The 14,708-nt window shown below is 39.2% G+C and overlaps 1 protein-coding gene across 2 annotated transcripts in view; it reads left to right on the top strand.

Annotated features, from left to right (window-relative positions):
* USP48 (ubiquitin specific peptidase 48) overlaps window positions 1-14,708 on the top strand; it is a 173,943-nt gene that overhangs the window by 138,151 nt on the left and 21,084 nt on the right. For both annotated transcript variants that reach the window (XM_033921536.1, XM_033921537.1), the window contains exons 20-23: window positions 4,661-4,791; window positions 9,552-9,658; window positions 9,749-9,850; window positions 11,851-12,009. In XM_033921536.1, coding sequence (XP_033777427.1) covers window positions 4,661-4,791; window positions 9,552-9,658; window positions 9,749-9,850; window positions 11,851-12,009 — 499 coding nt within the window. The remainder of the gene's footprint in view (window positions 1-4,660; window positions 4,792-9,551; window positions 9,659-9,748; window positions 9,851-11,850; window positions 12,010-14,708) is intronic.

Raw genomic sequence — 14,708 nt, 5'->3', positions numbered from 1 at the left:
CCGTGGTTCCACAGCTTCTTAAGTAGCCGCTCATGGGGCACCTTGTCAAAGGCCTTTTGGAAGTTGAGATAAATGATATTTATGGATTCCCCTTTGTCCATCTGGCTGTTTATCCCTTCAAAGAAGTGCAGTAGGTTTGTTTGGCACGATCTTCCCTTGCAGAAGCCATGTTGGCTCGGTTTCAGCTGTCCATTTCTTTGTATGTGTTCACAGATGCTATCCTTTATTAATGCTTCCATCATCTTGCCCGGAACCGAAGTCAAGCTCACCGACCTGTAGTTTCCCGGGTCACCCCTCGATCCCTTTTTAAAGATAGGTGTGACATTTGCTAGCTTCCAGTCCTCCGGTACCTTCCCAGTGCTTAAGGATAGATTACAGATTTGTCGAAGTGTGTCCGCTATTTCCGTCCTCAGTTCTTTTAGTACCCTTGGGTGGATTCCGTCCGGGCCCGGTGATTTGTCACTTTTCAGTTTGTCTATCTGTCGGAGGACATCCTCATAGCTTACCTCTAAGGTCTCCAGTTTTTCATCATGATCCCCGCTTATGGTCTCCTCGGGTTCCGGTACATTGGAGGTGTCCTCACTTGTGAAGACTGACGAGAAGAACCGGTTTAGCCTATCGGCTACCTCTTTTTCCTCTTTAACCACTCCCTTTCTGTCTCCATCATCTAACGGACCCACCTCCTCCCTTGCTGGTTGTTTCCCTTTCACGTATCTGAAGAACGCTTTGAAGTTCCTTGCTTCCCCAGCAAGCCTCTCCTCGTATTGTCTCTTAGCATTTCTAACCACTCGGTGACATTCCTTTTGGTGTTTTTTGTGTTCCTTCCGGTTTTCCTCAGTTTGGTCCTTTTTCCATGTTCGGAAAGACACTTTCTTGTCACCTATCGCCTTCTTTACTTCTTTTATTATCCATACCGGGTCTTTTGCACCCCTTCCTAAACCTGGGGATGTACAGGTTTTGTGCTTCTTGCACCGTGTCCCTGAGAAGGAACCATGCTTCCTCTACGGTCCCCATCTTTCTAGAGCTGTTTCAGAGTTTCTTTCTCACCATTTTCCTCATAGCATCGTAGTTCCCTTTCCTGAAGTTGAGCGCTGTCGATGTGGTTCTCTTCACCCTTGAGGTCCCTACTTCTAATTTATACCGGATCATGTTGTGATCGCTGTTGCCTAGAGGTCCTACTACTTCCACCTCCTTTGCAGGTCCCCCTAATCCGTTGAGGATTAGGTCGAGAGTGGCGTCCCCTCACGTTGGTTCCTTGACTAGCTGTTCCATAAAGCAGTCCCTCACAGCCTCTAGGAATTCCTCTTCCCTTGCGCAGTTGGAGTGACCAATACTCCAGTCAATCCCCGGGTAGTTGAAGTCCCCCATCACCATTACAATTCCGCTTTTGCACTCCCGTCTCAATTCTGCTTCCAGGTCAAGTTTCAAGTTTATTAGGATTTTATATACCGCCTATCAAGGCTATCTAAGCGTTTTTTTACAATCAGGTACTCAAGCATTTTTCCCTCTCTGTCCCGGTGGGCTCACAATCTATCTAACGTCGTGGAGGTTTGCTTTTGGTCCTTAGGCTCCTTGCATTGGCGTATAGGCAATTTAAGTCCCGATTCTTTTATACCCCTGCTGCTTTTTTTCGCGATTTGTTTCTCTTGCTGTCCCCCTCACAGGCTGCCAACCCCTGAAATTCGCTTTGATCCTCCTCTCCCTGTGGTACGTCTTTTTTGTCCTGTAGTTGGCTTTTAGGTTCTTCCCAACATTTTTCATGCTCCTGTTGTTTCCTCTTCTTTTTGATCTCTGGTTTCACTTGGTCCTTGAACCCCTGTAGTTCGCCTTTGATCTCTTCCCCGCATTTTTCCCATTCAGTATCTTTATTGGATACTCTTGTCCGAAGCGTCAACATCAGGTCAACTGTCGGCTTTCCCCTTCTCCTCAGTTTAAAGTCTTCTCTATTTCTCTCTCGACGTTATTTGCCAGCAGTCTCGTCCCTGCTGTGCTCAGGTGCAGTCCGTCCCTCCTGTAGAGCTTGCTCTTTCCCCAGAAGGTTATCCAGTTCCTTATGAAGTGGAAACCTTCCTCTTCGCACCATCTCCTCAGCCATGCATTTATTGCTTGTAGCTCGGCCTGCCTCTTCGCATCCGCCCTCGGTACTGGCAGGATCTCTGAGAAAGCTATCTTCCGTGTCCTCAGCTTCAGTTTCCTTCCCAGGATCCTGAACTGGTCAGTTAGTGCAGTTCTGCTGTAGTGACTTCTGTTGACATCATTGGTCCCAACGTGGATTATCACCACTGTCTCTTCCATCTCAGCTCCATCCAGGATCCTCTTGATTCTATCAGTGATGTCCTTTGTTCTTGCCCCTGGGAGACATGTCACCAGCCGGTCCTCTCTTCCTCCTGCCACATGACTGTCCACTTCTCTCAGGGTTGAGTCTCCCACTACGATAGCAGAATTTCCCTTTTTCAACTTCCTCTTCGGTCTCAGGTATGTGATTGAACTATAATTGCAAACACTGCTGTATCAATATATTTACGTACTGCCTTCAGTTTCCTTAAAAGGCCAAAAGCTTTCCTACTAACCAATTTAATCTCCATTAACCCCACCTCCAGGGTAGGTCATTTCTGTAACTCTCCATGCTCCACTACCCCAGGATCAGCATCTCTCCCTCGCTTATCGTGACCTGGTTTCCCCTATGGTCTGGCATTCTCTCTCTTCCCACTGGTCCTCTCTCTTTTCCTCCCACCCCCCAGGACCAGAATCTCTCCCTCCCTCCCAGTATAGCATATCTTTCCCTCTCTAACCAACTCACTCCCCACCAGCACGGTCCTTCAGATTCACAGTATGTTGCCAGCAGTGATGAAAACAGTCTGCCTTCTGCCAGCCCCTTCAGGGCTTTCCCTATGTCACGTTTTGCCTCTTCTGATGCTATTTCCCATAGGCAGAGTTTGGAGGACTGAGGCTGGGATGGCCTCAAGAGAAGCTGGATCCACAGGGGAAGTGGGGTGGAAGGAGAGATCCTGGATCACAGGCAGGAACTGAGAGAAGGAAGCCAGAGCATTAGAGGGCACTTTGGTCAAATAGTAGGTGCATGTCTGGGTTTTTTGCTTGGCTCTTTTAATGGTAGGTATGCCCCTTCCACAATAAATATGCATGAGACAGATTTGGAAAAAAAAAATATCCCTAATGAATGTGCATGAGGCAGATTTACATATAACAGAGGTGATAGGCATGTAAATCTGCCTCATGCATATTTATTAGGGGCATCTTGAAAACCCGACTGGCTGGGGGTCCTCCAAGACAGGTTTAAGAAACACTGCTCTATGTATATCAAATATAAATAATCTAAAGAGGTCTATATTATAAAGACATCAGCGGTGCCACTGCTGATTAGATTTTCATCCTGTCAGTCAGGCTTAATATTCATTGGTCAATCAGGCTTTATATTCAAAAGCTTTCTTATTTTTCATATATAAATACTGCTATCCATTTAGTCTTGTCCAACCCTTGGATACTTTGTAGGCCAGTCCTTGCCATGCTTAAAATACTCATTTTTAATCTTCAAAGCTTGAAATCTTCAATCACTTTCTCATGCGACTAGGGGAAAACTTTCTGACATTATTAATTCCTCTATTGTATGCACATCTTATTGTGGAGATCCTGAAAATCCAATTGGCTGGGTGTGTCCCAAAGACTGGTTGAGAACACCCTGGTCTACGGTAACACCTAGCTCCATTATTTCTAAGCTGATGCCCATGTCCTCTGAATCTAGGGTTACCAGTTCTCACCCCATATTAAACCCCAACGTCTGTATGAGTAGGATTCAGACCTTAATTTCCATGCTTATGGAAATAGAGAAACATGGCAGCAGATAAAAGGCCAAATTGCCCATCCACAGCTTCCAGTATTTCCTCTTCCCTAAGTGATCCCACGTACCTACCTGTCTAATGCTTTCTTCATTTTGAGTGTGTACTTTCATTTTAATCTGAGAATAGAATGAGAATAGTGAACCAAATCTGAATAGCGCAACATTGTAGCCACTTGCTTAAATGTCTTGCGAATTGAAATGAGATTTTACCTTTTGGCGGTATATAAGAATAAAATTATTATTATTATTATGTGATTTATTTTATTTTAAGTGGTAAATGAACCATGCCTAATAAATTCCTACTTGTAAGATGTTCTCTGCTGATCTGTTTCAAAAGCTTAAAATGTAATGTTTCCTCTACATTTTAGAGCAGCATACTAGTTATCACCTGAAATATTAAATCTTTCATTTCAAAGCTAGGGTTTTGGATGCAGTTAAATATGGAGTACATATACTTGTACCTGTTGAGCTTATCCTTCCCCATACACTTTCTTGACTAATCTTATTGTAACTTGGCCTCCCTTCCCCTCATGGATTCATGTCAGTCAAGTATGTCTGTCTGTCAGTTCCCCTCAATGTTTGAGAATTTATTTTTAATTTTTTACTATATTAACTATTGTGTAAACTGTCTAGTTACCTGAGATAGACGGTATATCAAGAAACTAATAAACTTGGAAACTTAGGGGTCCTTTTATTGAGGTATGCTAACTTATCCTGTAGGTTAATACATCAGTGTCTGCATCTTACTGTTGTACATTTGCTTTTTGCTGCGTCATATGAAGCATGTGATGTTTCTTTGCACAGTATAGCTCTAATATGGCCCTCGGAATGGGAGATGATGCAAAAACTGTTTGTTGTGGATCGTGCAATCAGAATTGTCAAAACAGAAAAGCCTGAAAGCAATGTGGCAAACCCAGTCTATATGTCTGAACCTAGTAAGTACTTGCGTGTTTTTTTTTTAATGTATCCATATCCAGACTGTTCTTTCATGTTCAGGAAATATCCTGATTAGGTCCTCGGCCAAGTTTAGCTTCTGTTATATGTATTTGTAGGGAATCTGAGAGTGAGATTTTTATTCATGCCTTTTTCAAATAGGTTTAAAAAAAAATTCTCTCTGTGTTTGTTATGGCTAAGAAGAAAGTAGCATTATCCTAGGACAAGCAGGCAGATGGGTGACGTCATCTACAGAGCCTGGTATGGATGGTCTAAAAGTGTGGTACCACTTTAACTCTTCAGAAGTCTTGAGATGGCCCATACTGCACATGTGCAAGTGCCTTCCCGCCTGATATTGGCTCATGGGACCACCAGTTCTTCGTTTTCTGCTAAGCAAAGAAGCTGTGTTTTTGGAGAATCTCCAATGGCATGTATATTTTTGTGCCTTCCCATGCATTTTTTTCCCTTAATTTTTCTCAGTATTACTCTCTATTCATGTCTTCTTTAGTTTTGTAATAGAACAGTAAACTAAAGAAACCTAAATGGTAATCTATTGGTTAAATATAAAATCAGAAGAACCATTAATAGAAGTCAAAATGAGCTGCAGAGGATTTCTCTAATAATTGATTAGATAAACAGGAACAAGCCTCAGATTATGGAGTAATTATCCCATTTTGGGATTTCTTCCAAGAGAAAGAAACCTCTTTTCTCTTACTCCTGATTACATCACCAGCTTGAACCCGTCCTCCCTACCATAAGCTAAAACCTTTAATTAATTAATTAATTCCCAAACTTAATAAATCTCCTTATCTAATCAAACTTAATCTTTTTATATTAATCAAATCTAAAATGTCTTATCAATTCCATACTATTTAATGGTTGGGGGGGTTTTCATTAAAGGACCATAGTTCATTTCAACACTCAAATCAACAGGAACAGCTGTAATATATTTCATAAAGTGCACTGGTGCTTCTAAGTGCTTTTTAAAGTGCTTATGTGCTATAAATAACTCAATATCTTCAATCTTCAATGCTTGAACACTTAACACTTAAAGTACTTAGCTTTTTGCTCTTTTTGAAGCCAGGGCCGTTGCTTAATACTTTCAGTCTTCCAATGAGGCCTGCATTTCATGGGATAATTTTACATCCTTGCTGTGTCAGGGATATAACTCCTTAGCAACGCTTCTCTGAACTAACTGCACACCACTGCCGGTTCCGAAGTTAAAGTTTATAGTTAAATAATAATAATAATAACAGTTTATATACCGCAATACCGTGAAGTTCTATGCGGTTTACAAAAGATTAAGAGAAGGTACAAAATGATTGAGCATAAGAGAGGAAAACGAGAGAGGGTAAAACTATCCTTCAGCCTACCTTCCTCTTTCATGGTCTTCACAAAGTGGCTAATGGTAGCAGTAACTCTTCTTTCTTATGGATTCCAAGTATTCTCTTATCTGGATGACTCGCTGATCAAAGCTTCATCACCTCAGACAGCTCAGTCGGCTACCAGAATGACCATAACTCTTCTGGAACTCCTAGGATTCAAAGTAAATTACCAAAAGTCTCCTCTTCAACCGACTCAAATCTTGGAGTTCATAGGAGCAGTGCTCAACACTATTCTCTTTCGCGCTTACTTGCCCAGCACACATTACTTATAGTTTTATAGTTTATAATTAATTAAAATTTGATTAAGCACTTAACATGAAATTTCAAAGCATTGTACAGTAAAATCTAATAAAAGCAAATACTGTACAGGTCAGACCGACTTGGGGTGGAAAAGGGTATAACAAAAGGCTAGAAGGGAAAAATTACAAATCAAGTGTCTGCTCTTTAAACAATTTCAGCAAGGCAGCTGATGTGCCTATAGGACACATGGCATCAACAGTTCATGTGATCCCCTTCGCATGTCTCTACCTCAGACCAGTTCAATGGAATTTAGCATCTCGGTGGTCTCAAGCCACAGATCACTCTCTCAGCGGATAAAAGTCTCCTCACCTTTACGTCAATCTCTCCAATGGTGGTTACAGCTAACAAATCTGTCCAGGAGGATGATATAGCTGCTTCCAGGAAACCCTCCACTCAACAATGCTACCACTGGACATGTTTTATAACTTGGTGTATTCACCACCAGTTGGATCCTAAAACTTCCTCAATTTGTTTGATGTTAGACTACCTTCTCCACCTCTCCAACTCTGGGCTCAAAACCACTTCTGTCAGAGTTAACCTCCATGCTGTTAGCATCTTCCATGTCCCTTTCAATAATAAACCGCTAACTACTCATCCAATAATTTCCAGATTTATGAAAGGACTCATGAACTCTAAACCTCCAGTCAAACTTCCTTCCAGTTGTTTGGGATCTCAGTTTTGTCCTTGCCATCCTGATGAAGCTTCCATTTGAACCTCTTGCAACTACTCTTCTTAAATACCTCAAGTTGAAAATAGTTTTCTTAATCTGTATCACTTCAGCTTGATAAATCTGTAAACGTCAAGCACTAGTCTGTGATCCACCTTACAAAGTTTTTCACCTTGACAGAGTGGTTCTCCAAACTCATCCTAAGTTTCTTCTGAAAGTAGTCATGGAATTTCATCTCAATTCATTGTATTACCTGTTTTCTTCCCAAAACCTCATTCTCACCCTGGTGAAACTGCACTTCACACATTGGACTGCAAATGTGCCTTGGCTTACTATTTAGAACGAACTAAGCCACACAGGACGACTTCTTAACTGTTCATCTCTTTCGACCCTAACAGATTAGGAGTACCTATAACCAAACTATTTCTACATGGTTAGCAAACTGCATATCCTTTTGTTATGCTCGAGGGGTGTGTTAACAGCACACAAAGTCAGAGTGATGGCAGCATTAGTGGCCCTTCTGTGTTCTACTCCCATTGAAGATATTTGTAAAGCAGCTTCTTGGTCCTCAGTTCACACATTTACTTATTCCAGATGAGCTAGTTGGTTCGGCCAATCAGTTCTACAGAATTTATTTTCTACTTAAAGGCCAACTGTCCCTCCATCCCTTTTCAGTTAAGGTAAGGAGTCCCACTGGTGAAATTATGCTACCTACTTGTCCTAGGATAAAGCACAATTCTTATCATAATCTACCTGCTGTCTTTGGATAACACCCGTTACAGGTAAGTCACTTTACTCTTTATCCTAAGACAAGCAGGCAGCATATTCTCACAGATGGGACTCCCTAGCTATGATGAATGGGATGGAGAAAGTTGGCAATTAAACAAATAAGTAGTTTTTTTAACATGTTCCAAACAGACTATCTCATCTGGAATAGGGCTCCAGACAAACCTGGGATATGAAACATGATGTGGGTACTGAAGAGACTGTTTCAGAAATGGCTACAAATGGAAAAGAAAGCACAGTTGCTTACCATTAACAGGTGTTTAATCTCTCCACTGTAGTTCCTCTCTCATCCTTCTTCCTGTAAACCGTGCCGAGCTCCGCATTCGTGGAGATGGTGCGGTATATAAACCCAAGGTTTAGTTTAGTTTAGTGTTATCTGGAGACAGCAGGCAGATATTCTCACATGTGGGCGTCATCCATGGAGCCTGGTATGGACAGTGCTAAAGTGTACTGTCACTAAGTTTCAATGCAGCTTCAAGATTGCCTGCGCGAGGGCCTTCCCACCCTACATTGGCCTGCGGTACCTCTGTTCCGTAAATAAGCTAAGAAGCCAACCAGGGGAAGTTGGAGGAATTTGAGAATATCTGCCTGTTTTCTCACACCTACCCTATTTGGCTTCTTAGCTTTTATACTGAATTGATGGTCCTGTGAGCCAAAGTCAGGCAGGAAGGCACTTGCACGTGCATGGTATGGGCCATCTCGAGGCTTTTGAAGAGTTAAAGTGGTACCACATTTTTAGACTGCCTGCTGCCCCTGGTAACATCTGTTTTAGGTCAGTAACTGTGCTTTATGCATGACAAAATTTGTGTCAAGTAACAGGTGCTTCTTCATAAACAATATTTAATGCATATCCCAACATATCACCCTTCTCTGTGGGTTTGTGGATTAACATCAGAGTCTACAGACTAACTTCTGATCCTAAACTAGCCTTTCTTTTATAGTGATATTATAAATATTATTTTAATATGTCAGACATGCCATTCCTGAACCTTTGGGTAGTCAATCCCTTCTCGTGAGAACTGTTGTAGGAAGCTTCATTTGCATACTTTTTTGTTCCTCCTCTCTTACCTCTGGGCTGTCCTTCAAATCCTCAGCTTGTCTTTTCTGCTCCTGTTTTGTTTTCTCTAAATTCAAGTCTCTTTTGCTGTTTTCGTTTGTGAAGTTTTCGATGCTGCAGGGGATTTCCTTAGTGGGACAGCTTTGCTTGTGGGAGAGCGCAGACTGAGGGCCGGAGTCACGGGCCAGTTGATCTGCAGTACACCCACTTGGACAGCCTGCAATAACAATTTGAGGGCTCAGGGACCATTCATGTGTGAAAGCTGTGCAGTGGTTAAAGCTACAGCCTTGGCACTCTGAGGTTGTAGGTTCAAACCCACACTGCTCCTTGTGACTCAGGACAGACAGGGAAAAATGCTTGAGTACCTGAATAAATTCTTGTAATCCGTTCTGAGCTCCCTTGGAAGAATGGTAGAGAAGATTGAATAAATAAATAAAATTGCATGTAGCACTTTGTAATGTCAGAATTCAATTCACAGCCATGCCTGGTTTGTGTGGATTTGTTGTTTTGTAACAATAGGGCTTTTTAATAAATGTTAACAATTTTCCTGTTGTTTTGCTATGTCAGAGCTGTGTCCTGAATGTAGAGAAGGGCTACTTTTCCAGCAGCAGAGAGACATGCGAGAATATACACAGGCTACCATTTATGTACATAAGGTGGTTCATAATAAAAAGGTACTTTTCTTTTCTATTGAATTTACAAGGCTTTTGCAATTTATCATAAATATTCATATTGTAAATGTCATCTGTTTTTATGTGTTTCAGGTGATGGAGTGTGCCTCAGAGCTAAATATGAGTAGCTCAGAAGCAGAAGAGGAAAAAGAAGAACCGAAGCCTGAAGGAGAAATTGACCCTGATTTTAATCAGGTAAGAAACTAAACCTGTTCAGTTTATTTAGAATTTGCAAAACTGCATTTTTCATCTGCAGTTAAGGAAGTAGTAGCTTCAGGTCCACTCAGCATTACTTAAAAGGCCTTGAAAAAGCATAAGGACTGCAGTTCTGAGCTCACTGCTGGAGGGTCTGAAGTGCTAAAAAAAGTAATTGACATCTAGCAGCAAGACCAAGATAGGACAGAAAGACCTGGCATTCCTTGGGCCTATCTTAAACCGAACATTAGGCTCTGAATGCTTTAACATGGAACCAAGAAGAAACAATATTGAGGACCCATCAATTCAGGTTGATATATTGTACAACTTAAAAAACATACAATTCTGGAGTATGTTTATTCATCCCTTAAGTAGTTTTGCATGGTGGTATGTGGTACTTTCCCATTCAGTATGGTCGCCAAACTGATCTATGGAGTTTCATCGTTGAGCTTTCGGATTAGCTTGACACATTCCAAAGAAAGCTGACCCTTCTGCTGAGCCCCATCTGTTCTATTTTGGATGCAAATAACAATAGAGGTTGCTTGATCCATCAAGAGCATTGAGTAAAGTGCATTATATAATTTGTATCAAGTGATCACCTATGGTTTGTTGACATGATTGAACTTTCATCAAGATTCATTGGCATCAAGCCATAGTCAAACTGTCTCCAAGAGGAAGGCCTCTCTGATTTTTGACAGTTTAAATGCTTTCAGAGTGGACCAGCAGCGTCGGAATTTTTCTCTGATTTAAATGTTTGTGAGTATTCATGAGTCTTCTAAACGGCTATAGAGGCCTATTAGCAGATGTGAAGGACAGCACTTTCTCTGAGGACAAGCAGGACAGGCATATTACCATAGATGGATGGTATCATCCAATGGAGCCCTGCCACTGATGCTGCCCAAAAATCCCAGAAGCTATTGGCAGCACCTTCCTGCTTGCCTCTGCCACATGTGACCAGGCAGTTGTCTTTTTCTTTTCTTTTTTTTTTTTTTTCTTCCTTCCTGTGGAGCTAAGAGGATGATTTTTTTGTTCTCCCCTTTATGGGCGGTTTTGGTGGCCTTCCTTGCCTTTTTTTCAGTTTGTATTTTTTTGTAAATTAGCACAGGACCAATTTTATTATTTTTTTCTGTGGCTCCTTTCACTCCCCCTCAGGTTTTCTTTTGTGCTTTCAGGAAGCAGCCTCAGGCTACTGGGAATCCTCTCAAGCAGTGGCACTGGATCTCTGAATCTGGGTCCTCCTAAGCTCACATTTGCTATTGCAGCAGCTTTGCCCAGTCCAGTGCCAAGCACTAATTTTTGACATCTGGTGCCTGCAGATTTTCCATCCAGTGGTCAACAAACAAGTTCTAGGTGATGAGTTTTTATTGAAATAAACAAAATTGTTTAGTTTTCAAGAGTTATACCTTTTCCTTAGGTGAATGAGTGAACTAAGAAAGGCATCAGAATGTATATGGTCATTGTCATTACCTGATTACTAGAGTATAACTCGTGAAGACTAATTGCAATTAATGTCATTCCAGTGAAAAGGCGTTCCATACAGCTTCATAGTAGTTGCACTAATATTGAAATGCCATAGTATTTTATATAATGTTATGGTGAAGTGTGTAATAGAACATCTGATATAAGGTGCAAAATTCTTATAACTACAAATAGGGGTTATGAGACTCTATACCCTAAAACAGAGAGAATAAAATGATAAAAAAGGGACAGGTTAGGCATAAGATGTAACAGATGTGTGCTTGTAGTGCATGGGAGGTAGAGCCATTGTAGAGAGGAAAGGTAAAATACCTACAGCATTCCTGGGAGTGCAGTACCTGTAAAACCTTCCGCTTCGACCCCAAAACACACACACACTCCCTGCTCATTTGTCTACTTTTGCTGTCCTATGTATGATTGGCATTCTTCTTTCTTTTCCATTTGTGTGTTTTGATTTGTAAACTACTTTGTTAGCACCCCAAGAAAAATATTTTAAACTTTCATTTTTTTTCTACCAATTGTAGACTAATGATGGAAGTGTAAAGCGACAGAAAGTGTCCAACCAGGGTTATGCGATCTGTCAAAAGCAAAATATTCGGCGAAGTACTCGGCATAGGAAAGTACGAGGAGAGAAGGCACTGCTTGTTTCAGCTAATCAGACATTAAAGGAGCTAAAAATACAGGTGAAACTTAATTTTTTTTTTCATTCTAATCTGTTTTCTCTTATTTCTGTATATACTGTGTGTGTGTGTGTGTGTGTGTGTGTGTATATATATATATATATATATATATATATATATATATATATATATATATATATTACATTAGTGATTTCTATTCCGCCATTACCTTGCGGTTCAAGGCGGATTACATCCAAACTAAAACAAGAATTACATTCAAAATTTGAAGGAATAGAATAAGCGATGACATAAAATTTTTAAGGTAATAAAACGTTGGGTAAAGAGTTACTAACGGGAAGTAGAGGTCTTTAGGAGATAAGAATAGGGTGAATTATGGGGTTTTAGATAACGTTTGATAGATAGAAGAATATTAGAGAGTACTAAGGGTATAGAGAGTGTTGGATGTTGGGTTGGGATTGGTCGTGCTGGATAGTTTTTATGTGTTTTTTGAAGAGTATGGTTTTAATATCTCTCTTGAAGGTTTTGAAGTTTGTAGTTGAAGATAACAGAGTGGTGATTTGTCTGTCCAGTTTAGCTGCTTTGGAGTCTATTAGGTTGTCATAAAGTTTTTTTCGTTTGACATTTTTGGATGATGGATGAGAGAATAGTGAGTGGGTTCTTCTGTGTCTGGTTGATGAGGATTGATTTAGTCGGTTATTCCAGTAGGTTGGGCTTTCTCCGTTGATAGCCTTGTAAAGTAAGCAGTAGAATTTGAAGTGCACTCTCGCTTCTATTGGAAGCCAGTGCGAGTCATGGTATGCCTCTGTGATATGGTCATATTTTTTTAGTGAATAGACAAGTCTTAGGGCTGTATTCTGTATTGTCTGCAATTTCTTCATCATGGTCGCGGGACATGGTAGGTATAGTATGTTGCAGTAGTCTATCATCCCAAGGATAAGAGATTGTATCAATAGTAGGAATTGCTTCTTTTCGAAGAATGATCGGATTTTTCTTAGATTTCTCATGGTCATGAACGATGCCTTTATTATTTTGTTAATTTGGGGTTGCAAGGTGCAGCCTCTGTCAATTGTGATTCCAAGCAATTTTAGTGTAGGTTGTATTGAGTATGAGAACGAATTTATTACAAGATTAGTTAATGTTGGAGTTTTGTTGTTTTCTAGTAGGATGAAATTTGTTTTGTCAGGGTTAAGTTTTAATTTGTGCTCTGTCATCCAAATTGCAACTACATGCATTGTATGTAGGATATATTGTTCTTTTATTTGTTTGACACTGTTTTAGATTAAAAATCAATAAAAATTACAAAAAAAAAGTATATACCGCATGCAACTATGCGGTTTCCATACCACATACATAAAATCTTGTTTCCCTCTGATTATCACATATAACATAGACATGTCTAAACAACATCGTTAATGGTCCCTGTTATAATAGGGATAGAGAACAAATTCAATCAATTCAGAAATACAAGCAAGCTTTAAATCATACATTGATGTCAGAAAAATTCTTTTTTTTTTTTTTATAAATCTTTATTCATTTTAAATTTTACAACAAGTGTACATAAAATCATTCATATAATATACAATTCCACTTGAAAATCTACAATTCTCACAGAAAAGAGTTTAATCCCTTCCCACCCCATATACAACATACTTTATAATAAATATCTCATAATATAATAATTACATCTTTCCCATTTAACCATAAGAAAAACTAAAACCCACCCACCCTCCCTATACCATCTATATTAATAGGGGAAAAATACTGATTATTCATTATAATAATTCATTAATGGCCCCATACATCCTTAAATTTCTTAAAATACCTTTTTTCACAGCTAATATTCTTTCCATTTTATACACATGACACACCGAATTCCACCAAAAACAGTAATTTAATCTTGTATAATCTTTCCAATTAAAAGTTATCTGTTGAATGGCAACTCCTGTTAGAATCATTAAAAACTATTATTATTGGAGGATATTTGAGATTTAGCCCTCATAGACATGCCAAATAAGATGGTGTCATATGACAAAGCTACAGGATTTTCTTTTTTTTTTTTTTTTTTTTTTTTTTTTTTTTTTTTTCCCATTATATTTTTATTTTCAAATTTCATAAAAAGTGTACAGAATAATAAAATACATTTGATATATGCATGGTATCACTTTTATATCTAATACAATGTATGTCTGAATTTGATTTTCCCCTACACCCTCTCCCCACCCCTTCACCACTTTAATATAATATTTTCAAATTTTATAAAAGTATATAACATATTAGGATACAATTGATAATTATTCAATAACATATTTATATCTAAATTAATATATTCTGGATAAATTTTATTCATTTTCCCTCCCCCCACCCTTCTATTATCTCTTAATCATTTTTTACATTTTGTATCATATATTATAATATATTATATATAAATTGTTTTCCTTACCCCCCCTATATGTGTGTCATAAGAAAATCTCTAAAAGAAGAAAGGAAGAAAAAGTATTCTATTATTTAATCATTACAGTATTTTGTCAATGGCCCCCATATTTTTATAAAATTATTATATGTCCCCTTTTGTATTGATATTGTTCTTTCCATTTTAAAAACATGGCATATTGTATTCCACCAAAATGTGTAGTTTAGGTTGTTATAATTTTTCCAATTGTTAGTTATATGTTGAATGGCAACCCCTGTCATAATTAATAAAAGTTTATTATTTTCTGGTGAAATTTGACTTTTTTTTCTCA

This window comes from Geotrypetes seraphini, chromosome 15, assembly GCF_902459505.1.
Source record: "Geotrypetes seraphini chromosome 15, aGeoSer1.1, whole genome shotgun sequence".
NCBI classification, from domain to species: Eukaryota; Metazoa; Chordata; class Amphibia; order Gymnophiona; family Dermophiidae; genus Geotrypetes; species Geotrypetes seraphini.
The sequence above is the reverse complement of the archived record's forward strand: the minus strand, read 5'-3'. Positions and strand labels throughout refer to the sequence as shown.